Raw genomic sequence first — 27599 nt, forward strand, 5'->3', positions numbered from 1 at the left:
AAGTGCTTTACTAACATTTTGCTGTGAGTCAAAGAAACGAACAAAACATCTGCACTTAAAATGTCATATGGGTAAAATGATCATTTTTGTGGAGTGCAGCAGGGACCTTTCATGTACACGCACCAAAAGGCATCACTGTACCTCAAAGAGAAAATTCAGAATGCAATTTAAACAGTTGAAACTTCCTAAGGTGAGTAAAAACTTATTAGCAAACAGAAATGCTGTACAGAGGCATAAATACCTAAGGTGGTCTTAGTTTTTGAAAAAAGAGGGGGTTTTATTTCCTGCAGTGTGCAGTTCACATCCGTAAAGCCAAACTACACTTAATAAATGAAAACCTACTGAAGTACCTCTTTGAGAGCCCTCCGTTCCACTTGCTCCAGAGTGAAGGCATTCTGCACATCAAGTCTTAAACGAGCAAAACATTCATTGCGTTGCAGAACCCTGGATTTCCACAGCCTGCTTGTTTGCTTGCTTACAAAAAGCAGTTTGTACTTTGCAGTTTTCTCCCACGCATATTAACGCAAGCACTCAGGCTTCTACCGCTATGTTCAATTTCTGTTCCAGGCTTGTCTTTTTTTTCTTCCTCCCCTTCATCCCTTATTAATGTATTTTCCATTGCAGACGCACCTTAGTAAGACTGCCGAGCAGCAGCACACCTGATGGCAGCGCAGAGTGCTCACCCCACCCCAGGCATGGAGACCTCCCTGACCTCCTAACCCCTGGCTGGATTGCCACAAGCACTCAGCTGAGCGGTTCTACTGCTAGCTCAAACACACCAACACGACACTGCGGAGCTACAGAAGAAAGAAAAGGCTAGAGTAATAACTGGATACTCAGCAAGGCTCCTATATGTTCCCACCTAAAGCATAAAATCCATACAATGCAACATACAGAACAAGTGGGAAGAATCTAGGTTCTTTCATAGTTACAGCTTTTACAGCAGACTCTGTCATTTCCAAATTAATGTTTGATGAAGCAAACAGCCTCTGCACGAGATCAAATCTTCCTCTGTCAGTGAGAGTAGCCACCAAAGGACTGCTCAGCGCCAAGGTGCCATCAGCTGAAGCGATGTCAGGCTGTGTTTATGAGAGACAGCAAAAGACAGACATTTAAAAGGTTTTCCAAGCAGTGCTGTTCCTGCCATTGCATAGCTCAGCTGCTTCTTACAAAACTACCAGAGAGCTTACAAGACAGCAGCAAAAGGGTGAGATTCCCTTTACTATTAGCCTTGACAAGTACAAACTGCTCACCCAGAACCAAAGCTCTGTGGCACCCTTTAAGGAGAAACATCTCTTCTACCGCATCCTTTGGCCCAGTCCAACTTCTCTCACTGCAAATCACACTTAGCTCTCTCTCTTACTCTGAGCAAACAGTGGCGTTCTCCTTGCCCCTACGTATTTTAAAAAAATTTACTATTATTTTTGTCAGCGAGCTTAAAAAAAGTTCACAGAGAATGGCAGCCCTACCCCATTCTTCAGCAGTTTTAATGAACAGCCTCAGAGTTTTGGAACTTCAGAATTTGCCAAGGCCCAAAATTTGCTGCTATCAAAGTGAAATTTTCATTTCCCAAGGGCAGGTGATTACCGTTACTAAGACTTTGAAATGGGCTAGTGAGACTATTAGTAAATTAAAATTCGAGCTTAAGTTATAATTTTCTCTTGCTCACAGCCCATGGAACCTCCCAAATACAGAAACATTTTAGAAGTTAGGTGTCTGCCTGCAGTAAATTACCCGCATAGCTTGCCACTGTCAGACCCTGACCTTGCCGAAGCAATGCCTACAGCTGAAATTCGCACTGGAGCTTGACATCTTCTTTATTGGGTGAGAAACACAGTAAGGCAGAGAACACAGTCATTACTGCTGCTGGGGCCCACATGCTACACAGTCACATTTTGATTACTTACCAAACAACACAATGCCGGAACAACCTGAAGATCACAGCAGGCACGCAGCAGGACAAGAGTGTAATCAGACAGCTCTGTGAAGGAAACATTAAAAGGCAAGGATTGTTTCCAGTGAACACTGCACGAGGCTGGCTGCTGGAAAGGGGACTTTCTTAACAGCGAGCTCTGTTATGGGGTTCTCCTACTGAGCAAAGACAGACGAGCTGCATTTTTGAGGCCTACCTGCAGGCACAGCACCTCATGAAACGGATACTGGAGACCAAAGCGATTCAGTGCTGAAGGACAGTTGTCACAAGTGCTCTGTTGTGTGTTTGGAATAGGCTGATCCAGCCCCTTCCTGCCTGCTTTCCAGAGTTTAGAATAAAATGGGATGGGCAATGGGTACAAGCCCACAATGACTGCCCTGCCCTTGAGAAAAAGGCAGCTTGTAGGAAAGGGGATTTCCTCCCCATCACTTGTCTCCTCCGTAAGTATCTCCCCAGCAGTTCACTCTGAGTCTGCAGGCTGGATGAACGATTTAGGCCTTGAATAAAACAAGACCCTCTGCTCTCAAAATCTATATGAGATGCTGACTTCAGCAAAACACAATTTGAGAGGAATGACATGGCTGAGACTGCCTTGGAGCAGGGAGATGGACTAAATGGTTCCTGTGGCACCCTTCAACTCTGTAACTCAAAGGCTGTAATTCCTAACAGAAGCAACAGGCATAAACCAACTTTTGATTCTTGATCCAGCTACATCTACACCTGGATGTTAGCAGCAGACATTATGTCCAAAGCCAGGTGATAATACAACACACTCAATTAACTGCGCCCTGCTGTTAATAGCCTCTGACAAGTGTTACCACATCAGCGGGTTTCTGTTTTCTATTTCTTTTCTGTCTCCACAAATGAGTTAAGCTTTCCTACCTGGGTACTGTGCGTATATGGATGCACGCTGACATTTTGCTGCACAGTGCCACATCTAACTAATACCACACTGGACTTCCCTTCGTTATCTTAATGTCAGGAAATTCTTCATATATGAAAGAGTGGAGAAAAAGCCAGGCAAGTCTGTCTTGGGCTTTGCAGGTAGCTTTAATTAACACTGTGGTACCAACTAGATTGTGAGGATGACATTTGTTTGACATTTATGTTTAATCTCCTTTTTCAGCAGCTGCAAAGCAACCCTCTAATTGCAGTGCCTCTATGTTAAATTCATTTTTGCTAAATATAGTTTGCACCTCAACAATATATGCTGTTACACAGAAGACAACACCTAATTTGTAATTCTCAACATTTAGGCGGGAAGAACTCTGGTATGCAATAAGAAGAGAAATTACCTTGCCGAACTGGAAATTCCCACACTCAGCAGAAAGTAGAGTTGAGAAATCTTGGGGGGAATGTGTATTTTACAAGCGAAATCTGTCAGTGATTGAGGGCTGAATTTAATTCACAGCCAGGAATGCGAAATACGGTATACCGAACTCATAAAAAGGAACAGAACAAATTATGTTCACTAAGCTCACCAACTGCTCAAAAAGAGCCATAAATGCTTTAACACAGAGGGAGCTTCTAAAAGGAAAATTTAAAAAAAGGGCTTTTCTCTTCATTCACAACATACCAGAGATAGCACTGATGAAGAGGTGAGTGGCTGAGAAGAGTTCTTCATCCCGAGGCTGGTATTTCCGCAACAACAGCTCACTCTGTAAACTGCACCCTAAGAGCTGCAAGAAGTCAACGAGGTCTTGTTGTTGTGCAGGTGTTAACTCCTTCAGATCCGGCTTGTCTCCTCTACAGATATCATCTAACTGGAGGCAAAAGAATAAGTAAAACTTGTTGAAAAGTGAAAAGTTCAAGCAAAAGAGAATGCTAGCTCTATTCTGAAATTACTTTTAGGAAGCAAGCAGAAGTTTCTTCATCTTACCACGTCCTCCAGGGCAGTTAGCATTTCTTCATGGAGCAAGAGTTCACAAAAGGTTTTATATAAAGCTCTTTGCTTGTCTTCCGGCAGCTTCACAAAGGGCTGGAACTGAGTCTTCAACCATGACAGATCTTTCCCAAGAAAGCAGTAAAAAGTAGAATTAAGTGTTTCTACACAAACGCTAGTAAAAACGGTTAACATTTTTGCTATGCATTTTATGAGCTCGTTTATCACCACATCTTGACATCCTGATTTCCATCAGCACAAGTTATAATGCAAGGCTGAAACACATCTGATGTGCCTAATGAGCCAACAAAGCATCAAGGAAAATTCTAAGAAAGAAGAACAGCTATCAAGGATCAACATTCAGCGTTTTGTATTTTTAATATTTTAGAAGTCAGTATTTTAATGTTAACTGAACTAACCATATATTAAGTTTCTCACTTGAAAGTTCATCTCCAGAGAATGTTTATTTATAAGGCTGAATGAAGAGTTCTGCTCATAACTTTACTTCTTAATCTGTGGGTTAATATGAATTACAAAGTCAATGGTATGAGTCCACACACAGAATTAAAAGTTCCTATTGTGATCCTAAATTGTTATTGTCCTCATATTTCACCAGGTGCACCAAAGAATTACAACCCTTCTCCCCTGACCTAATTATTAAAAAAATCAGGACAAAAAAATCTCTTCTTGATTGAAATATTGAATCCATTACAATATATACAACAGAAGCACAAGAGAGTTCACTGCACTTCTTTCCCCACAATTCAACTATGACACTAAAACAAAATGGTTTTTGGTATCAAATTACCACTTTGCTAAAAGAATGTAAGTTTTCAAGCCAATAATGCCAACTGGAAGGTTAGAATGTGTTTCTCCACATTCCAAAAATATGGGCATGCAAGCATTCTTAACCTTGTTTAAAAGAAATTTCCCTTCATGCCACTCTGGTCAAGCAACATGCTCTCTTTAAAGATGCCTTTTGTATCTAAAAATTACTTAATTGGGGAAAAAAATAAAAGTCCAGCTGCAGGCAGATATTTTTTGTACCTGACGCAATCATATGACTGTCTGTACAAGTAACAGAAGAGGAAACCTACTTTAAATTGCTTTAGTAGAAACAATTTTTTTAGTTTTTTTCCAAGAGACAGTTCGGGTTAATTAACAGAAACCTCCAAGCCTTTTAAGCAAGAAAGGCACAAAGGTATGTCAAGCTAAAGCAAAAAACAAAACAGTGACATACCATTCTTTCACAAATAAGTGGTTTTTATATACACACGGAGACACAGTTATTCCTTTCAAACAAGTCTACATCCGAGAATGACAAGTTTTTTCAGGACAACAAGTATCTATTTTGGTCACAGTTAGTCTATTGAACAGCCATGAACAAAGGGTGAAATTTAGAGATAACAAAAGTGATGTTCATCATTAGAACCAGCTGTAAGAACTCTACCAGGAACTGATGAAAAGTGTGCTCTGAGGCCTTGATTCATTTTCTCCTTTTTCATTCCTCTGGTGACAATCCTGCCCCTTCCTTCCACAACCCTATAATAAACAGGTTGTGCCTGGCTCATTATACCAATTTGCAAACTTCCATTTAAATCACATTTTAATTTCATCAGCCTTAGTTGATACCGAAGATTTCTATAAAGCTTCACAGAAAATAATGAGTCTAAGTGAAGGCGGGGGAGATGTCTTTGTAATTTTTGAGACTTAAAATAACTGAGAAGCTTTACTGAGACTATTTTCCAAATCATGAAAAAATATTTTCAGTGACCCTTTCTGAATGAAAGCATAGATCATCACTAATCTCATAGAGCTTATCTGGAATGTAACAGAACTGGCATAAAAACCTGATTTTGTAAGACCATATTTATGACAAAGGGATTCAGGATGTTCCTAGGGAACAGTCTACTGCATATACCTATTGCAGAAGTAGATTTTTCTATTCTTTCAGTCCATTCCCCCAGGAGTTCCTGACAAGGGCTATTAAAATGAACTAACATAATTTCTTATGTACTATCGTACCAGATTATTTCCTCCTATCACGTTGCTTAACTCATCGTAATGTAATCATGTAAAGCATTTCTTGTAATACCTTGTTTCAATACACTTAAAGAAGCATCACTGGGAACGAGGTTTTTAGCCCCAAAGTACATCTCATTATCAACAGCATCTGGCTGATAGAGAAACAAGGCATCTCTGAATAGTGCTGAATGGGAATAAGTTGAGCCTTCTGTGCTTTCTTTTTCAAAACCTCCTTGCTGTTCATCTAGCAGACAGAATTCTGTAATTAGAAATCAATTAAAAAAATTAATAAAATACACAAGCAATTACCGAATGAGATGCTAACTTATATTATCTAGTGTTCTCGCATGTGATTTCTCCACGTCTCATCTCTTCTAGGTGGGAAGAATGCCAACAGTTGCTATCCATGTGTACCGAGCGTTACTGCAGCCCTGATGTTTGGCACAGTGTGCGCAAAGGTCCTGTGGTGCAGCTACCAACTACAAAATGTGACACCAGCTCCTGTGAATTAAAGTAATGCAGACAGCAAATAACATGAAAGCTTCTCACTGACACTGTAAACCTGAATGCTGCATACAAGAGATGCAGGTATGAATTCTTCGTATTTTCTACCAATTAAGAGATGTGCTGTAATGCGGGCTACAGGATCCACTCATGATGGAGACACATGAAAGCACTTTCTGAGATTCATAAGAACTCTGAGAGTCACTCACAGAACTTCTTCTGGTCATTGCACTGATAGACTCCTCTTTCTGAGCCAAGCCACAGGTCCATCCTCAAGTTCTCCAGATGAGTGGAAAATAGGGTGCTTTTCAGAGCCTCTAAAGGACTTCACTCAGGCGTGTTCACTAACAGAATCACTCTGCAATACACAGTCTCTTTGAAATAACTTCACAAAGAAAATAAGACACCCTGACTGAATTACCCTTTCTGACTCATCTTCATGATGAGCACTGGCCTACCTCACCCAAACAGGACTGCAGATTCCCTGCCACCCCAATGCCCCCAACTTGATGAAGCTAAGGGACTCCTGGAAGGTACACAGGGAACCTTTGTAAAAGTTATGCTAAGAAATCTGGAATATCAAGTTCTAACACTGTGCTCATGCGTCCAATACTGTGCCCCGAAGATGCAGAATATAATCAAAGCCCTGTGTATTATTTTGATCGTCTTATTTGCTCAAATGCAAGATTTGAAACTGTACCCCTGGCACTCTGCAGCAGGTCTGAGGAGAACACAGGCAGGCTAGTAAGAGGAACTCAATTTTAAAGTAATACCTGACAGCAAAGGAGGGGAAAAAAAAAAATGTAACTAATCAAGCACAGTACTCACATGTACCAGGCACAAAACCTAAATATAACCTTCCTCCAGTTGTAAGAGTCTGTCTCACCAAATTAAGGACATTCAAAGCAGATGAGAAAGCATGGAGAGCACTCCATCAGCAAAAAGCTTTTTCAAAGGGAGAGCAGACAAAGCAATCTCTGCCACAGAGAAAGACAGACGACAGAAACCTTTATGCCTGCATAACCCTTAACAGAGAGGAGCGAGCTACAGAGGAGCAGAACGCGATTAACACAAATTAAAGAACTTCCCAAAGCAACAAGACTCCAGACAGCAGCTAAGGCACCGTAAGGCAACATGCTCGTTATTTTCATTGATAATAACAAGACTTTCACATGAACCCTGAAGGAAGAAGATAGTGCTAATAAACTACCTGCCCTCCTAAGGCAGAACGATGCTAATAAGGGAGATCAATACACAGCATGACGTGAAAAGTTTTAAGAGATACAAATCCTGCTATTAAATCTTGTAACAGGACTCGATTCAGAGGAAAAAACAGGACTCTGAAGTTTTGTATTAATAGGAATGTTAATTATTTTTGTATCTCATTAATTTTCTCACACTCAAAAAAAAGGAAGAGAAAATAAATTAATTAAAGAATATACATGATACTGTGATATTTTCTCTATTGAATTCTATTATATCCATCAATGACAAACCTCCACTGGTGCAGTTAATTCTTGTTAATTATTCATAAACATTAACAAAAATGGAAGAAAACCAGAGATGATCAATGAAAACAATCAAAAGTAAAGAGACTCCTTTGCAGGGAGAAATTGAAAAGATTAGGACTGTTTACAGACATTTAAGAGGAAGCAAGTCACATACATATAGCAATGAACTGAACAAAGCAAATCAGCTGGGTGCTACTATACCTCCTGTTTTGTAAAGCAAGAACAGGAGGACTTGCAGTGAAACTTGAGAGACAGACACAAAACTGCAAAGGCTTTAACAGGAACAGCTTTTACATGTAGTAGAAAATTAGCCTGTAGAAATCAAAACAGAATGATTACAGGAAAACATTATGGTAAAGGGATCAGAAAAAGATTAGACATTTTGTCTTTCTTATTTTTTCTATAAAAATGTCCAAGCATGTCCAGTCCCATTAGCCAGAACGTTTTAAAGAAAGTTTATATACCATTCTTCCTTATGGAATAAGTCAAGCACTATCAGTGTCAAAGAAAACAAACAAACAAAAACCTACATGCACCTTATTCCCTGATTATCTGTGAAGAGAATCCCATTATGTTACACCTGCTACTGGCCATTTTCAGTCTCGTGTGAAAGGACTACATTAGTCTCTGGATTTAACTTCAAAGGCTGTTTTTATTTCCTTAAACAGACACTGATCACTGCTCAGACATTAAGAAGCGGAAGGTTAGGCTCCACCATACTTATTCTTGCTGGCAAATCCCTAATTTTGTTGTTAGTTCCTCCACTTTACCGTCTCCATGACAGTGAGACAAGGGAAGATAGCACAAACTAAAATAAAAAAAGAGGCAAGACATAGGTTGTTTGAGATAAAACATGAAACAAGCTGTGCTGGTTTTGAAGCTTAAAAGACTTAACATTAAATATGAAAAAAAAAAAAAGTGGAAAAAGAAAGAGAAGTGGAAAAAGAGCAGACATACAGATCATTAACAAGACCCATGTATTATCAGCTAGCAAGACATAGGAATGTCCATCTAGAAATCACATAAGCAGGCTATCAGCTACACACCTATGTAGTCAGATAGCCTCAATTGCACCTGATTACTCTGAATTACAGTTCATGACATGAAGCCAATGCCCGCTGGTATATCTCCATGTTCAGTCTATGTCAGAGCAATTCCACATTTCAGAAGTTTTTTTTTTAAAGGTTACATGATATTTACTTATATTCCTGAATCTACTGACTTCCTTAATATCAGAAGTCAGTTGAAGAAGAATGATGGAGAGTATCTATCTTCTGCATTTCTTATCCAAATAAAGTGCATCCTGGATTCAAATCTCAACTGCACTTCAATTATTTCTTCAATGTATCTCCTGTTTGTCTCCACATCAGTCCTTTCCAACTTCCAGCCCTACACAGTTCATCTGATTTCCTTCCTTCTTGCATAACACCCCCTGAAACCTCCTTTAGGTCAGGGAGTTTAGCTGAGGATACACAAGAAAGAAAAACCGAGGTGATTCTGCAGAGCAGAGTTACTACTCTCCCCCAAAGCCAATTTCAACATTTTTTTCAGCTTGACACCTGCAAGTATTTGACCTGAAGTAAGTAAAGCATAACCAGAAAACATGACAAGGACATTTCTGCAACCATTCTGAGAACAATCTATATATGAAAGTGTAAAATAGACAGAAAAGTTTAAATTCCAGTCCTATACTTCATGAATAATTATTTTCTTAGCATGACTGCTGTCTAAACATTCCTGGTTGACCATCAATTTATATTCAGTTCACTCTCCCTTCCAATAGGTGAAGGCAACAGCACAGGCTCCGGGCGAGCTAGCTTGAAATAAAATTGCAGAAAAAGACCTGGACAACAAATTCGAGAGGATCATCAGCGTGCCCTTGCAGCTATTGAAGTTGGCTGCATACTGGGCTGTACTGGCAAGACTGAAGCTAGCAGATCAATGAAAGTGATTTTCTATTTGGGAGACTGCATTCAGAGTGCTGCGTCCAGTTTTGGACTCCCCAGTACAAGACAGACATTCACATACTGGAGCAATCTAGCAAAGAGCCACCAAGATCCCTGAGGGCTGGAGAACATCATGTATGAGAAGAGGCTGAGAGACTGGGTTTGTCCAGCTTGGAGAAAATATTGCTAAGGGAGAACCTTATTGCTATCTACAGCCACCCAATGGAAGCATGGAGAGAAGACAGAGCCAGACTCTTCTGTATGATGACAGGACAAAAAGCAAGAGACAAAGTTAAAGAAAGGGAAATTCTCATTAGATATCGAGAAAGAAAGAAAGAAAAGTTCACCACAATGGTAGACAAACATGAGAACAGGCTGCCCAGAGGGTGACGGAACCTCTGGCTCTGGAGATATTAAATATTTGAATAGACGAGGATACAAGCAATATGATCTAACTCTGAACTTAGATCAAACTTCAAAAGTTGGCCCTGCCTTGAGCTGGGGCTTGAGCTAGATGACCTCCTGTAGTGCCCTGAAACCTAAATTATTCTAAGTTTATGATTTATGCAAACAAGTGAAAAAGCATTACTAAATCAGAAGAGCGGCATTTCACAGCACAAATAACTATCCAGGCAATGAAGAACATACAACATCACCACCTTCACACACAGGGAAATGCAAAAATCATTGCCCAACAGACAGCTCCATCCACAGTTGAACTGTGTGCCACAGAAAACAAGCTTTGTACTTACCAAACTGGCCACTGTGCTTTATAAACAGTTCAATTACACCATAGGCAATAGCGGTTGCAGGAGGAATTTCAAGGATCACACTAGAATCCTTCATCATACTTCCATTTTCACTCACGGAAACCTAGAGGACAGATTTATTCACTGTTTATCTGGTTCAGCTATTGCATAGCTTAAACACAGAATTAAGAGGAAAAAATACAGAGAAAGAGTGTGCTTTATTCTCCATGATGTCTAACTAAAGCATGTTACATCTGACATCTATGAAAGGAACAAGATGAGCAGCAAGGTAGAAGCACAATGCCAAGAGCAGCTCTCAAACTCCTAGCCGCCCTGTCCTAGTACAAATTTGAGCTCCAGGTGCAGCTGTTGCCACACATGAACCACTGTGTCACTAGGAAATGCGCACCCACTTCAGTACCCTGCCCTGCCCTCTTCGATCCTGACACCCCTTTTGCCCAGCTGGAGACTGGTACCAGGAAGGTGGCACTTGCACAGAGGGTTGTTGAGCTGCAACTCCCAGATTTCTGCTACTGGAGACACCCTGTACACAGAAGCGATTCATCTGCAGCTTTAAAAAAAAAAAAACTTACAATGAATGAGCATATGTTTTGACTTTGGTAATTCCTTCTCAATTCATAGGCAATTTTTCAGATATCCTCATAATGCAGTTAACTTCTACTCCCAAGATTGAAAACAAATAGCTTCTCAATAAATATTAAAACTAAGTAGACACTGCAAACAGTTTTGATGAATGATTACTTGGCTTTTCAAATAAATTTGCTTCAGCAATGCTTTCTGCTCTTCAGCTTTCACTGAATTGTTATATGCTTGTTTTATGTTCTGCTGTAGGCAGGAATCTACATAGAAACTGAATCACAATTTGACAGTATGGATGGAAATGACATTCCAGGCTCACACTAAAAGATGGCATCTTTTGCCAGGAAGCAATGGAAAAAACATTTCACCTTTCTGAAGTTTCACAACTAAGCAGTGCAGCGAGTTCAACATGTTAAGGAAGCTTGAAAAATACTCTGAAGTCTATCTGGAGAAATCCTAATTTCTTCTCAGATAATCTGCAAATGTTCTATTCCTTGCAGATTTTTAATAACTTTTACCTTTACTATTTTTGTACTGCATCCGATCACACCGCTGATTTTTTCTTCTGTCTGGATATGTTCAGATATCGTACACTTCTGAGTTGTTATTATCTTCTCTCTCAAGATGCACAGCACTTCACGTTTTCTTTCCATTACTTGTTGCAGTAAACTACTGTTTAGATTTATTGTTCTGAAAAAGAAAAGACGCCATTAGCAACATAAATACTAGAACTGAGAAAAAAAATTTTCTTAATTGCTTGAAGAAGCTTTCATTGTAAAAACAACAATGGTTTCTGTACAAGCAGTCTCCTCAAAATTATTATGTACTCTTTTGTTATCTGGTAGCAGTAAATATATGTATTACACAGTAAGTCCCAACACACATATTGAATTCTTCATTGCTTACTCTGAGCAAAAATGGCAGTCGCCTGGCTACTTTCTAAGCAAAAAAAAGCAAAGGAGAACTAAAGCCAACTTCAAGCTTCCAGCGTAATATGAAAACAACCAGCCAGACTCCTGGACACTGGACTGAATCCTCTGCTACCATGAATTCACACTGACATTAACTTGACCCTGGCAGGGAATGCTGACAAACCATTGTCTTCAGAGTCTCATACTAGCACAAACAGTCTCAGTGAGTCAATGGGTCACATCCTGCAGTCTTTACTCAAAAGAATTATTTCAACCAAAAAAGTTACCAGGGAGTACAAACAAAAGACCTGTGCTCATGGTGCTATCACGAACTCCCTGCAGCCTAGCACACTACTGCATCCATTATGCATGCACACACACAATAAAAATGCATGTAATAGCATAACACATAATAAGCATGTAATGTAAAGGTATTATCCACACATAACAAAGCTCTGCTTAGAAAGAGTGAAGTTGCAGTAAAGCTAATGGAAGTTAGGAAATATATAGCAAGCAGTCTTCCAGTCTGGTTAGTTTCTCCCTTTGTAATCAAGCCCCACTATTCCTTACAATAGTTCTTGGTTTTCTCTCTCTTACTTGACCAGATCAAGTCCCATTTCTTCCTACTCCTTCTCATTCATCTCAGCTTTGCTCCACAGCCAGCCAGCTCATCCATCCCACTTCACCTCTCTGCTATCTTCTACCCTCAGATGACAGCAGCTGCTCACGGCTCCCAGCCTTAGTCTCCCCTCCTTCTCACAGTTCATTGCTACCGCTCTCCAGCCCTGTCTGGCCAAACTTGGTCTCGTTTATCTCCTTGTCATTCAGTCCTGTCACTCCTGTCTTTGTACGTCCTTCTATCTGCTGCAGATGTGTCAGCAGTTGCTTCTCGACAGGGGAGGTGATGTGGGCTCCTTTGCACCCAAGTGCTGATGTCCAAACTCACCCTGGATAGGACAGCTTGGGGCAACCATCACTAGGAATGCTGGTTTGGACTCTGAAGGTGCACATGCAGGCAAAGGAGCACCCTGACATGTTGCTGACAGGTTTTTAAGTTCTTACTCCAAGTTCTGAGTCACCAGAATTTCTCCTGGAGGGATGAACACCAAAGAGAGCAACACCTCAACGTCAACCCTCACAGCTTGCTATGGATCTGTTTCAGCCTTCACTTAAACCCTGAACTGGCTGAGTGGGATCAGCACTGACCAAGTACTTCAAAGGGCTGGATGAGAAAAGATAGAAAAGATATCATGGATTTTGGATTGGAAAAGATTACTAAAGAATCACTCGCTCTAAACTCCTGTGTTACTCATCTGTATAACCTCATAATTTACAATTAATGACCAGGACTGTTACAGTCAAAAGAATAATTAACTGTGGGAGGGACCTCAAATCTCTAGCCCATGCCTCCAACTTAACAAGTTATCCCTACTCCACAACATAATTCAGCATGTGTTTAAATGCTGCTGGAGTTGTATCTACAGTTAGGTACTTCTTAGAATGAGCAGAAGTAAGAAACTGAATGCCCAGAAACAACAAGAGAGGATTATTTTCCAAGAAAAGATGACAAAATTCACTACCCTGTCTTCTAGGGTGGTAACAGTCTTTCTGGTAACAGTTAAAGCAACTTCTTAACTGTATTTGATTGATTAAAATGTGTCAACTATATTATACTTTTGCAAAATACCCATTGGAGGTCCTCAGATGAGATGTCGTATTTTCTATGAACAGATAACTCTAGCAAGACAGTTGGAAGATTAAAAGATTGCTATCCCTGGCTCAACTTACTCAGTCTTTTCTCCTCCCTTTTACTGTAAATGGCTATTCATGGGGCTAAATGCCAATTCCCCAAAAATATGACAGAAAGACATGTCTGACTCCGCTTTATTTAAATCAAGATATCTCCACTTTTAATTAAAAAGTTTCAGATTTATTAGATTCTGGAGTTTTGGATTTATGCAGTATGTACAAGTCTGAAGTCAGCTGGGTTCTTTATTAAATTAAAAATATCTTGAGGCAATTTTTGATCTTTGGAGAGTTACATGCTTATATGAAAGTTCAATCAGTTGGAATGAACTGTCGGAAAACCTTAAAGTTGATTCTTTAAACAAGGGAAAAAAAAACCCTCTCAAGTAATGCAGCAGCCACTAGAAAAGCATCCCCAAACATTCCTAAGATTATTAATATAAGTTTTTTTCTTTTAGTGCCAAGCCATGCTTTATGCTTGGAATGCAATGAATCTTTGGATTAAGCAAAAATTGAAGAAATGTCAAGCAATCACAAACACTGCCACTCTTAGAAGTGTCTGCCAAACCAGAGCTATTAGTTATCACAATAACAGACCATCAAGCCTATCATATACTTCACAGTAATTATTTATGATTCTGAAGAGGTATCCTAACCATCTTCAAAATACAAATTAAGGCACTAAGAACCTGCAATTTTAACATTCGACCTAAGAAGCCACAGGGGAAGAAATACAATGAAGAAGCACAAAAGCAATTTGTCATTTCCTTTCATATGATGCATTTTTTGCCTGCTTTAGAAGATGACAAACTCTCTGGATATCCCCAAAAGTTAGAGCAAAAGAAACAAACCGATCAAAGGTGGAAAAATACAGATTAAATACAGATTTGCTGTTTCTGAATGAGTGTTAACATAAGAAGCATACAGGATATGATTTAACTCTATACACATGAATGACCAAAATAATCCAAGAGACGTTTTCTTCCATCTACTTCTACAGTATGCTGCCTGAGGTGGGACTGGCTCAGACCCCCTCATGCTCCTGGCTTTGAGGTTCAGATGCAGAACTAACAGCAGAGTGGCAGAGCGAAAGGGTCAGAAGACACAGGCAAACTAGCAACGAGGTGCAGTGAAGAAATTTCTGCTGCAGTGCTGGATAAGCCGCCACAGCACTGGAGGCTATGCAGCAACACCAACACCACAGGGGCCCAGAGCTACCTGCTTCGGTCCCTGATGCAGCGCTGCCACAGACACTGCGTCTTGGAGGTAACTTGGGGTCCTCTGCACAGAGCTGCGTTGCGTGGCAGAGACACGGCCACTGCCTCAGCCCCAAGATTCAAGTGACTTCAGTGGGATGTGTTCAACTGTAAAGCCAGCAGAAATGCTTTCCTCTTCCCACTAAGCTCAGTGAGTACTGGATTCAGAGCATTGAAACACATAACCCTTACCAACACAAATACCTTTTCTTTTAGGACAGCACAGTTAAATGTTCTCCTCTAGACTCCTGGTACTGAACTTTCTATCATAAAACCCCTTAGACTCTAGGGTTGTGTGTGAGCACATCCCAGGTTATCATTGGGGCACAGTCTGTGGGAGGCAGAACATTCCACTCTTCTCAGCGACTCAGGACACAACATGAGGTAAGCAAATACCCAGCTTATTTAAATTATCATTGAAAATAGCTATCAAGAGCAAAATGCAACTGGGTTAAAGTTTGACAATCAGAGCAGGGCTTAAAGTATTGCAGGGCAACGGCTGCTGTGAGTCTATTTTTGCAAGAGCTGAACTCATTTGCTAGCGTAACACTCTGAATATCAAGAAGATATCTGAGTAACAAGAGATGGTCAAGTTAAACCCCTGACAATAACACGCATATAGGCACACGAATTGCATTGCATTTTTTTATTTTACAGGTCACGTTTCAGAGCTGTTACTTCTGTTGTATAACCATCACTCTTACCATCTCTTTCACCATCTACTGTACAGGAGCCCTCACCGATCTTGTGTGACCTGTACTACATCACTGTACTCCTTCCCACCTTGAGAATCTGAGCTGAAGTACTCAAAACTAACACTATATAAAATACAATGAGATGCTGGTTTGCTAAGTCCCATTATCAACACACAGGGTATAAGCCTGTATAAATAAAGGTCATTTAGAAGATAAGGATTATGGTTTTTTGTTTGATTGTTTGTTCTGCTTAAATAACCTTCCTGAGGTCAATGATTTACTAAGCTGGAAACTCTACAGGTCAAACACGAACAGAAAAGAATTTCTTTGAGTTTTGGTCTCACTCTCTCCAAATTTAATTGGATTAAACACTTCCACTCTCCTATAATGCAAAGGCTTCCTTCACTTTTATTCAACCTTTTTCTTCTTGCATGAGGAAAGCAGTGGAGAATAGAGGCACAAAGGCAAGTTGCTGCAGACTGGAAGCAGAAAAGAAGGGAGAAAGGCAGAAACTAATGGAAGGCAAGAGAAAACAGACAACAGCTGGCAATAGAACATGCTCTCACAGTTAAAGGAGAGAGCAGGAGCCTGCTCTACACTCTGCGGCTGAGACCGAGGGTCTTTCCTTCAGGTGCAGAATCTCTGACCAGACCGTCCACAAAGGAGGGGGGCTAAGACCATTTTTGCATCAAATTTGTCTAGTCTTTTCAGTAATCCACCCCACAAATTCTCAAAGTGAGGTGCTTGCCAATTTACTATGGACACCAAAAAGAATAGTTACCGCTGTGAATACTCTCCATCCTCACGTTGAAGTCAGCACTGTTGCCTGCCTGCACAAATTTTCACTAGTCCAAACTACCCACATGAATGAAAAACCTTTTCAGTTCTGCACTGGGCAATGTCAGTTCAACACAGAGACATGGGTGCAGAGACATGGGTGGCCCGCTCTCACAGCCTCGCCCAAATGCAACTTCTTCCATAACATCCACATGACTAATTTCAAAACCTCTCTCACTGCTTTCCTCAGCTTGTTCAGTCCTCTCCACTTCATATTTAATACACAATAGTCTGATGTCTTTCCATATAAATGCTGCTTGCTGCACAGTAAGAGCCTTCAACCAGCTTTGCTCCTTCTCTATTAGAGACCTCTAGAAGAGTGCCATGGAGTAAAATCCACCAGACGTCACTCTGCCACTTTTCACCAAGCACAGACACATATTTCTTTTGTTAATCTGTTTCAAATATAACCTCTCTGACCTACTTCTTACAGTCATACTGGAACACGGTATCTCTGTAGTCAGCTCATTGATAGCATTTCACAATTTTCCCTACAGAATACCCTGACTACCTCATAGAACATCTTCCCCAAGAATGCCAAAGACTTTTGAGAATGCAAATGACAGATAGTGCCTCTATTTTCTATTCAGCACCCTCCTTATTTTTTAAATCACAGATACACAGAATTCCTTTTATTCAATCCTGTCTCATAACATTCTGTGACCTCCTATTACCCATGCAGCACCTTTGGTAGAAAACTGAATGGTTTTCTCATCACACAGATAAACGCTCAAGAAGTTTTAAAGAATAAATAACAAAATGGGCTGAATTTCCACTCAGATTAGGAACAGACACCTATTTTGGTCTCAGCTTAGACAACAATTGAACCAATGAAAGTGCATATTAAAATGCAATATGCTATAGTGTAAAAATATCTTTCAATCACATCAGAGTATACAACTAATAACACCCTGTTTTTCTAATACATTAACCATGGAGTTAGGAATCTTTCACATGAAATGATGGAAGTGTGGCACACAAACCTTTCTGCAGCTGATGTGGACTGACTGACTGCTGCCACATGGTCCTGTTTGTTTCTCTCTGCTGTCACTGTCCTCTCAGAACTTCTATTTCTATCACCCAACACAACTTAGTGAAATCGCAAAAACAAATGAACAAATTTGTTAATCCATGAGAACTACAGAGATTATAAGCTCTCCATAATCCTTTTCACTGGAAGGGAGAATACAGAATGGCTGAAGTTGGAAGGTCATCTGGTCCAACCCCCATGCTCATGCAGGGCCACCTAAAGCAGGCTGCGTAGGAGCATGTCTCCAAGGAGGGCGACTCCACAACCTCCCTGGGCAACATGCACCAGTCCTCAGTCACCCTCACAGTGAGAAGTATTTCCTGATGTTCAGACAGAGCCTCCTGTGTTTCAGCTGGTGCCCATTGCCTCCTGTTCTGTCACTGGGCACCACTGAAAATAGCCTAGCTCCATGCTCTTTGCATCCATTCTTCAGGTATTTATATATATTAATAAGATCCCCCCTGAGCCTTCTCCAGGCTGAATGGTCCCACCGCTTTTAGCCTTTCCTCCAATATGAGGTGCTCCAATCCCTTCATCACCTTCATGGCCTTTCACTGGACTCTCTCCAGTATGTCCATCTCTCCCTTGTACTGGGGAGCCCAGAACAGGACACAGTATTCCAGGTGTGGCCTCACCAGTGCTGAGGGGAAGGATCACCTCCCCCAACCTGCTGGCAATACTCCTCCTCATGCAGTCCAGGCTACCATTGGCCTTCTTTGCGGTGAGGGCATGTTCTCGGCTCATGTCCCACTTGGTGTCCATCAAGACCACCAGGTCCTTTTCTGCAAAGCTGCTTTCCAGCCGGTCAGCCCCCAGCTGCCTGGGGTTATTCCACATGCAGAACTTTGCACTTCCCTTCACTGAACTACATGAGGTTCCCACCAGCCCAGCCTGTTGAGGTCCCTCTGGATGGCGGCACGACCCTCTGGGTGTATCAGTCACTCCTGCCAGTTTTGTGTCATCAGCAAACTTGCTGAGGGCACGCTCATCAACCCCATCACACAGATGACTAATGAAGATGTTAAACAGGACTGGTCCCAGTACTGTTCCCTGAGGTACACCATTAGTCACTGGCCTCCAACCAGACTTTGTAGCACTGATCAATACCCTCTGGGCCCAGCCATTCAGCCAGTTTTCAATCCACCTCACTGTCTGCTCATCCAGCCCATACTTCATCAGCTTCTCTATGAGGATCTTACGGCAGACAGTATTGAAAGCCTTAAAATAGAAGATGGAATAAACTCTTAAATCCACAGCAATCTCACCAAGTTAAAGGCATAGGACTCTGACCTAAAATCAGTACGTTACAGTGCTCTGTGAATTAGCAAGCACAATGTAACGCAAAAAGCAAGAATAATGTAAAATAAAATATGCCCAGTTTATATACCTAAAAGTACCATTTAACTTTATTTTTATATTGCATATTATGTTAAGTGTGTTCTGCATTTAAAATGTCATTGCTTCTGCAAATCAGGAAGGATCTCATTCCACATCCTTCAGCTGTCATCCCTTTTCAGAAAAGGAGAGACAATGTGGCATCTGGAACCTAATTAAAAGGTCAGTAGGATTCTCCTTCAGAAGGTTCACATAAGAAGTAACAGGAAACCGATTTGCTGCCACTCAGCTCTTCCAGCTTGCTGAACTTCAAAGACTTAGTTTAGAAGCCATATCCACTTTGACTTTTTTTTTTAGTTTTCTGCTATTTATCTGCAACTTTGACTTAAACAGTCTAATACAAGAACAACATTTTAAAATGCAACTTAATTACGCTATGTATATAGAAAGAATAAAGGAAACAACAATTGATCTAACAAGCACAAGCAATGTATGTCATCAGATGAAATCAAGAACACTGAGCTGACTCTCATCTCACAAGAACTGATGGGTAAACATCCTCTTAGTACCATAATGCTTTGCATCCCAAAATCACTACCTTCTAGGCACCAGCACTCCCAAATGCTGAATTCCACACAATGTTCCACGAATGAGATGTAAGCTAGAAGCTTGGACACAATCCACCATAAATCATAGAATATTTATGAATGAGCAACTGGAATTTAATTTGTAAGGCACTGCCACAATTTCCGGTAAGCCTCGGCGTTATGCTGAAGAAGAAAAGAAAAATTATGCTATCCTTATCATTTTCAGTGACCTGGCAGAAGCCACTGACTGGGTATCAATTATACACTTTGCATCATAAGCCTTAATAAGCTATGAGCATCTAAGAACTAGCTCCTTGTATAAAGGGGCACACACATTAACCTCATTTACAGTTATATTCAGATCAGTGTAGAGCTACTGGTTTTCCACACTCAAAAGAAGATAATATATTTGTAAGTATTTAGTTACATTCAGGATTATAACCTGTGCTGAAGTAAATTTGATTTGCTATGGGAGGAATGTTTATTTGAATTGACTAGTTAACTTACTGCAGAAAACTAAGTAAAAGCTTACTGATCTAAGAAGTTACTCTAGTTTGGTTTTCTGTAGGACCCTATCTAGTGTTAGAAACAAGATTCTAAATCTTGACTGACACTATTTTTCTGATACTAGATGCATACTAATTTTACAGGCCTGGTGTACACATTTAGCCCAGTATTTTCTGCTTTTTGTAAGGCATTTAGTACAAAGATAGCAAGCTGCCTTATTAGAATATGTTTGTTGACTTGTGAATGCTCGTGATGAAAAGAACAGCAGCCATTTGTTCCTGTGAAAATGGAGAATTGATTATTTCTAGAACATCAGTGTATCTAAAGCAAATTTACACTGCTTCTGACAACTTTTGCACTGATAACAAAAACCTATCATCTTTATCTTCAGAGCATCAGCAAAGGCTATTAAAATGTATTACACCACCTCCTACAGATCTTGGGTACAATGCTGTCACAAACGAACTACCCTCATCTCCTGTTGAGTCAGGACTTGCAATACAGAGTAGACCCCTGACTTGTCAGCTGGTTGCCAAGTAGGCTTTGGTCCATGACTGCCTTGTTTCAAGATAAACCAATCTAATTTTAGAGTAGGACAGGAAGTGTTGCATATCTTGTAAAATTGAAGATTATAGTTCAGAAAATCTGGGGTTTTCCCCTCAGTACAGTGTATAACACTGAGCAACAGACTGTATTTTCGTCAACTACTAGAACAGGCACTGACCATGCTTACTCACCTTTACTACTCCTTCAGCTTCAACTAATCCAATTTTCTAGCACAGTCGCTCACACACACACACAAAATTATAAAGCATGCTTACAAGAATATCAGTAGTTCTGCATTCAGTTTCCATAGCATTTGCCCCAGTAACATGAAGAAACCAATCCATTTTACCTCAGTACAGTCCCCCAAAGAAGGATTTGACCCTTGTTCCACACGGCAATTCATGCAAATACGTAAGATGAAACAGCAGAGAGATAGTTTTAAAATGAAAGGGAAAGGTTTGACCATCAAGCTCTCAAAATCTGGAAATTTTCATTTTGGTATATATGATTTATCACCTGAAAATGAGAGCTTACAATAAAAATAATTCTCAAACTATGGCAACACTAGAGAATCAATTGTTCAGTGATCACAGCTGGCCCAAGTCTTTTCAGCTCAGTAATCCTTCCTGGCCATTACAATGCCCACGTTAAAAACATACCTGTCCTTGACGTCTTTCATAAGCTGCTGCAAGTCAACCTCCTGCTTCCTCAGGTTTCCAAATGAGGACTGGTTTTCCACATAGCCCTTCCCTCCAGCTCCCAGGCTGATCTTTCCAAATGAAGTTTCAATACTTCCTTGAATAAAATCTTCAAACTTCCCCGTATATTTTGCAAAGTCAGACTCCACAATTACTAGGAAAGCAATAAAAGTAATTTCTACCTGTGAAGAGAAGTGCTGAAAGTCCTGAAGTGATTGGAAAAACAGAAACTTACAGAAAATATGACAAGTTAGTGAGGGCAAGGAACAGTATCAAGCAGGTAAATAATGAAATATACAGCTCTTCAACTTCTCTTACTTCTGCTTCCTCCATATTTTCATCATCCTCGCTCCACCATCTTTTATATTTTGCCGTTTTAGGCAAACATAAAGTGATTGAAATGCTGAGCTCAGATGCTATAGAAGATTTATGAAGAATGAAACTTATTTCAGCTACAAAGAAAAACTACAAAGCAGACCTGCTTGTACAACAGGGTTAATATTTTGCCATTATCTTGACATATCTCATTATAGGGCTGTCCCAAATCTCACTGAAAACCAATGGAAGCATCTAACTGGCTTAAACAACTCTGAATCTTATACACCTATAAACTAAAGAACTGACTCTGAATCAGCTAATCTTCCGATCCAGATACAATTAACATCTAAACTTAGGGACTTATCTATTTTGCTGTATGGAATTGTGACATGCCCAGAAATATGGGATTTCAGATAGTTAATCCTAAAACCTGGTTAGGACTGCTGCAGCTGGATGAAGAAAGTACAAGGGTCAACCATTTTTAACAGCCTGTGCAAGAAGAAAGGAGGCAGTGGTAAAACTTGCTTGGCCTTGCCTGTGCAAGCATTCCCTGGGCTACCATTACCAACAAGACACTGTTTATCCAGTGCTTTTTGACCTGGAGCGCAGTATAGTTTCACATTACTATCGCGTACCTGAATCCCCCCAAAATATTCTAGGGCAGCTCCTGTGGCTGCAGACAGCTCTGTTATTAAACAGTAGGACTGCAGAGCTTGACAACCTTCAGCACTCAATTTCAGTAGTCTATCTAGGCAAAGCATTTTTTTTTTAAACAAATATTTATTATTACTGGTTTTAGTTAAATGAATAGTCAAGCGAGAAAAGATCCAGTCATCTCATTTCCACGGATGGAGAATACTTCAGAGCGTTCCTCTGAAAGAAGCCCTCTAGCAACACAACTGAGAATAATAACAAAAAAGATTAGGCTTTGCATTCTTTTTATCTGCAATAATAGTGCTGCCCGAGTATGGCTTTACCTGGTTTTATCGGTTTGTCTTCAGTAAGCACATCACTCAGGGTGACTGTCAAGAAATGATACTTGGGCTTCTGCCAGCACCAGAATTTCTTCCTCTTTGTAACTAAGCTCAGAAGCTGCAGCTTTTCTGAGGCGTTCAACTGTGAGACAGGGATCAAGTCACCTCCACTGTCAGTTTCTCTCACGAAATTCTTTGTTGCTTTTGCAAACATCTTGGGGAATCAACTGAAGTCTGAAAAAATACATTTGTTTTTCAACAACTACCGTTGGAAAGCATAAATATTTACATTGTTACTTTAAGAAGTTCTTCATAGTATTAGTATTAATGTGGGAACAGGTGGTGTTTTCACACTACCTTCTCCAATCTGAGCTGGAAGTCATGACAGTTTAAACCACTTATCCCAAAGTAAAAAGGTTCTCACAGTAACAGACAAAAGAATTTTAGTTAAAATTTTAAATAAGCAACAGAACAATGCACTGCAAACATGATATGCGAGGCTTTAACATTACAGTAATAATGCATGAAATCTATGATCATGCAGATAATGAAAGAAAATAAATGTGTGAGAAACAAATATTCCAATCTACAGCTGAAAAGTTCCTTGAAGGAATGCTCACAGGTAATTAATCTGTTAGGGAGGAAAAAACTTACACAGCTTACGTGAAGTTCTAAGAAAAAGCATCTACTAATGAGCACCCCGCAGAGACCAGCTTGGATGACAAGAACACCAGTGCAATGGCAGAGGATTTCTGCCTCCCCGCAGAATCCTTCTTGTATTACCCAACACAAAATTATCTTACTCCATATAAGGTAATTGGGTATTACTCACACGAATTATCTTGATCTTTTTAATACTGAGTAAACATACAGGGATAATATAAATTATTCTATAAAAAGCAACAAATATTTGTGCTGGTATCTTTGTGACTAAGTTTTGTTTCTGAACTATGCCCCTGGAAAGTCCCAATTAATGTTTTTTTCTTTCTGAACCTTTTTACGTTCAGTGTTTTCCAATTTTCTATTTCCCATTAGTATAACTACATGAATAGTTAGTAGTATAACTGAATAGTTATACTGTAACTAGTATAACTGAACATGCTATTTGCAACTGTTATTCATATGTGCTAAACATAATCTTATTCTAGCTTTTAAATGTCTTAAATTAAAAAATATCGGCATCTCTTATTGTGTAAGGTTTCCTTTATCCCAAGCAATGCACTTTGCTGTATTTACAAGGAATTTTTTCAATATGGGAAAACTGGCTAAACTCACAGGAGAAATGGTAAAAATGACCATTCACAAGTGCTAAAGACACAATTCTAATAAAGTAATTTTTGTTCTTTTTAAAAAAATCTAATCTTTTTTAGTTTTTCAACTCTGGTAATGGTATTTCCAGAATTAAATCAGTTTTTTAAAGCTGGCAGCATTCCTTTGAATCCTCCAGCTGGCACTGACTGGGAAGTTCAACTAAGATGATGTCTTAGCTGGGTATCCACACGTTCATGATCAATTACCTGTCTTGCTCCGCAGAGATGTTAGATTTGTCATTTACAAATACAGGCCAGATTAAGTTAGAGCAGACTTCAAACAAAAACTGATATTGCAGTGGGCACTCAGGATTATTGAACGAAAATTGAAAATGGAATAAAGATATTAGTGGTTGGACCACAGGCTCCATGTTTTAGTATCAGCTGGAGGACAGAGGAAAAAAAAGACTTTTTGCAGATCGGAACTTACCTTTCCATTAGCTTTTCCCAAATCCCATTTCAGATATTATTTCACACAGTATTTACCAATTCATGTTGAGGTATCTACTTCCTCATGAAACCCCCATGGCCTACTCTTAGTTCTCTGTGTAAGCAAGTAACGGGTGTTTCCCAACAACAGCTGCATGGAAAGGATTTGAACAATGTCAGTCACCTAACATTTTACTGAAGAGTCTTGCGGGACTTTCATTGTAATTGTGGCTGCAACAAACTTCCAACACAGTGCCAGCTATATGCACTGGGAATATTTCCACTGACTTTCTTCTTCTCTGACCTCTCCCTAAACTCTGAACTGAGACTGAGTTTTTGGCATTCTTACATTTCTCCTCCTTAATTTCCTTGGTTTTAATCTCAGTGAGAACACTTTAGCAGAATAAGCAATGCAGCTCCACTGCAGCAGAAAAAAAACCCCCAAACGAACAAACCTACCCCCCAGCAGCCCCCCAAAATAGTTTTCTTTTTCCCTGGGACTTCTTAAAGGTCTTTTCCAACCTAAATGATTCTATGATTCTATTCTATGATTCTTTTGCATGACTCTATTTCACAATCAACCACATGACTGATTTGTAATGGAGGGGACCATCAAGAAAGTTCTCATTGCCTGCATTAGCTGCTCTTCCCCAGCATAACCTTCTTCAAACATTTCTGTGCTTTACATGACTGTTCACTCATTCTGATCCCATTCCTACATAACCAACTCACATTGGCATAGTCTCTGAAAAGAAAAAGGCCGACCAATTTCTGAGGAGCTTATGATAAAACAAATTGCAAAAACCAGGTCCTATGATTCAGCATTGTTACACACTGTCGTGGTTTAACCCCAGCCAGCAACTAAGCACCATGCAGCTGCTCCCTCACTCCCCCTGCCCCGGTGGGATGGGGGAGAGAATCGGAGGAGTAAGAGTGAGAAACACTCCTGGGTTGAGATAAGAACAGTTTAATAATTGAAATAAAGTAAAATAGTAATGATAATAATAACAATATAATAATGATTATAACAATAATAATATACAAAGCAAGTGATGCACAATGCAATTGCTCACCACCCGCCGACCGATACCCAGACAGTTCCCAAGCAGCAATTGCTGCCCCCCCAACCAACTCCCCCCAGCTTATATACTGAGCATGACGTCATATGGTATGGAATAGCCCTTTGGTCAGTTTGGATCAGCTGTCCTGGCTGTGCCCCCTCCCAGTTTCTTGTGCATCTGGCAGAGCATGGGAAGCTGAAAAGTCCTTGACTAGCATAAGCAGTACTTAGCAAAAACTAAAACATCAGTGTGTTATCAACATTATTCTCATACTAAATCCAAAACACAGCACTATGCCAGTTACTAGGAAGAAAATGTAACTCTATCCCAGCCAAAACCAGGACACACACTCACTAAATCTTACGAGAAGAACCATTAACACCTTTCTATAAACCTTCCAATTCATGGTGGTTTGCCTTCACTCCCAGTTACCACACTTTTGACTAGCAAAAACGACATCTGGGAAAGACCACAGAGTGCTTATGAGGACTGCTGAGACTCACCAGGCAGGAGAGATGGGACTGTCTTCAGCCTCAGAGTAACAACATCAGCGTCTCCCACACTCTGCTGTGCTGGGAACGTCTTTGCAGGGAGCATATTTGCTGGTGCGGCTGTACCTGCAAAGCAAGAATATTCTATCCAAATTCCTGTTTATGTCTCTTTGGATACAGTGCCTGTAACAAAAATTCTAAAATGCACCCAAATACTCGTTTCACTAGTTCACAAAACAAAGACATAGAGCAATTGAATATGCCCTTATCCAACATCAGGGAGTCAATACAGCTACCAGGATTGACGGCACCCTGACTGAATGGACATGGAGCAGTTACGGACACAGCATTAAGAAAACTCTGCCTTTGGAGTTTCTTCCTCTGGAAATTTTGTTAGAGCTCTGCTTGGTTTGGTAGAATTAAAATGGAAGGTATCAAAGCTGGTAGGAAAAGCCTGTCAGAGTGAATTCACTCTTGCAGATTGATAGCTAGGTGTGAAAGCAGAAAAGGAAGGAGTACCACCTTCCTTGCCTACTGAGAAATTTAAAATTAGCCTGAACCTGGGCTACAGAAGGATTAGTCAAAAAAGAGGATGAGATCAAGTGAAGATATTTACAGCAACTTCATTGTTTACTTAAAGAAACAAATGTTACCCTGCTTCTTTCCTTTATCACAGCTCCCTAACTCAGTATAGTGGGACATTAGATCCAAAGAAACATTTTATGAATAGTCAGTGTTTACCCTTGTCAGGACAAAAGCAAGTTCTCAACAGGTGCCCGATATTTCTTACATTCTACATGCACGTACGCTGACCTTTACAAAAAACACAAAGCTTTTTTTTTTCAGTTTTAACATAAGATTACCCGGCACACTGGGCACAGTACACATGGAATTTGGGAAGAGGGTGACAACTGAATCACCAAATGTCAGTACATCCCTTGCCAATCCAAGTTGTAAGGAAATACAGCCCCCAAAGGCCACAGATGACCATGCAGCAGCCGCGGTGTCAGAAGAGCTGTTAGGCATTACCTCTACTGTGCATCAGCGGTAGCGGCCTTTGAATCCTAATGAAATTGGAGTTTACGCCGAAAGGCAACTAAAGCGTGGAATTGATGTCAAGCAGGACGTGTGTTTATTACAAAACCTTATAGTTGTTTTCACCTCCTTTTCTAGAGAATTTAAATGAAAAAACAGCCATAAAAGCTAATACGCAAAGCCTAGCATGGACATCCACACAACGAATTTCGGTCCTTGAATGCACGTGGTCCCTGAAAACACATTCAATAAATTTTAGCCCTGGGCGTAGCCCTCTTTTGCGCCTCGAGGAATTTATAGGACACGCCTCCAAAGACCTGACGCCTCACAAAACCACAGCGGCTCGATACACGCAACATGGCCTGGCCACGGCACCCTTACCCGGGGCTGGCGGGTGCCATCTTGTGAGGCGGAGGCACCGAGGGCCCATGGCTGGAACGGGCCCGAGGCATGACAGGGGACAAGCTGCCCTCGTCCTCGGTGGACAAAACCGGTCACCTCACCAAGACTCGCGCTGAGGCGCCTCAGGCGGGCGTCGGAGCACAGGGATCCCCTTCAAATGCTGCGGCGGCCCCCCACTGCGCTCAAACCCCACTCGGAACCACCACGCGTGGACTGCAGCCATTCAGCCTCGTCCTCCCCCTCGCGAAGCCGGAGGGCGCACAGAGGCTGACAGGGAAGGG

At 40.6% G+C, this 27599-nt stretch overlaps 1 protein-coding gene across 1 annotated transcript; it reads right to left on the bottom strand.

Annotated features, from left to right (window-relative positions):
* Positions 1-848: 848 nt before the first annotated feature.
* GSDME (gasdermin E) lies at positions 849-25987 on the bottom strand. Its single transcript, XM_075706187.1, has 10 exons — positions 25894-25987; positions 22594-22791; positions 21260-21452; positions 11669-11840; positions 10554-10674; positions 5911-6099; positions 3813-3940; positions 3510-3696; positions 1908-1981; positions 849-1079 (listed from the first exon to the last, which is right to left on the bottom strand). The coding sequence occupies exons 1-10, from the start codon at positions 25985-25987 to the stop codon at positions 849-851; spliced, it is 1587 nt and encodes a 528-aa protein (XP_075562302.1).
* Between the last annotated feature and the right edge of the window lie 1612 nt (positions 25988-27599).

Source organism: Pelecanus crispus, chromosome 2, assembly GCF_030463565.1.
Source record: "Pelecanus crispus isolate bPelCri1 chromosome 2, bPelCri1.pri, whole genome shotgun sequence".
NCBI classification, from domain to species: domain Eukaryota; kingdom Metazoa; phylum Chordata; class Aves; order Pelecaniformes; family Pelecanidae; genus Pelecanus; species Pelecanus crispus.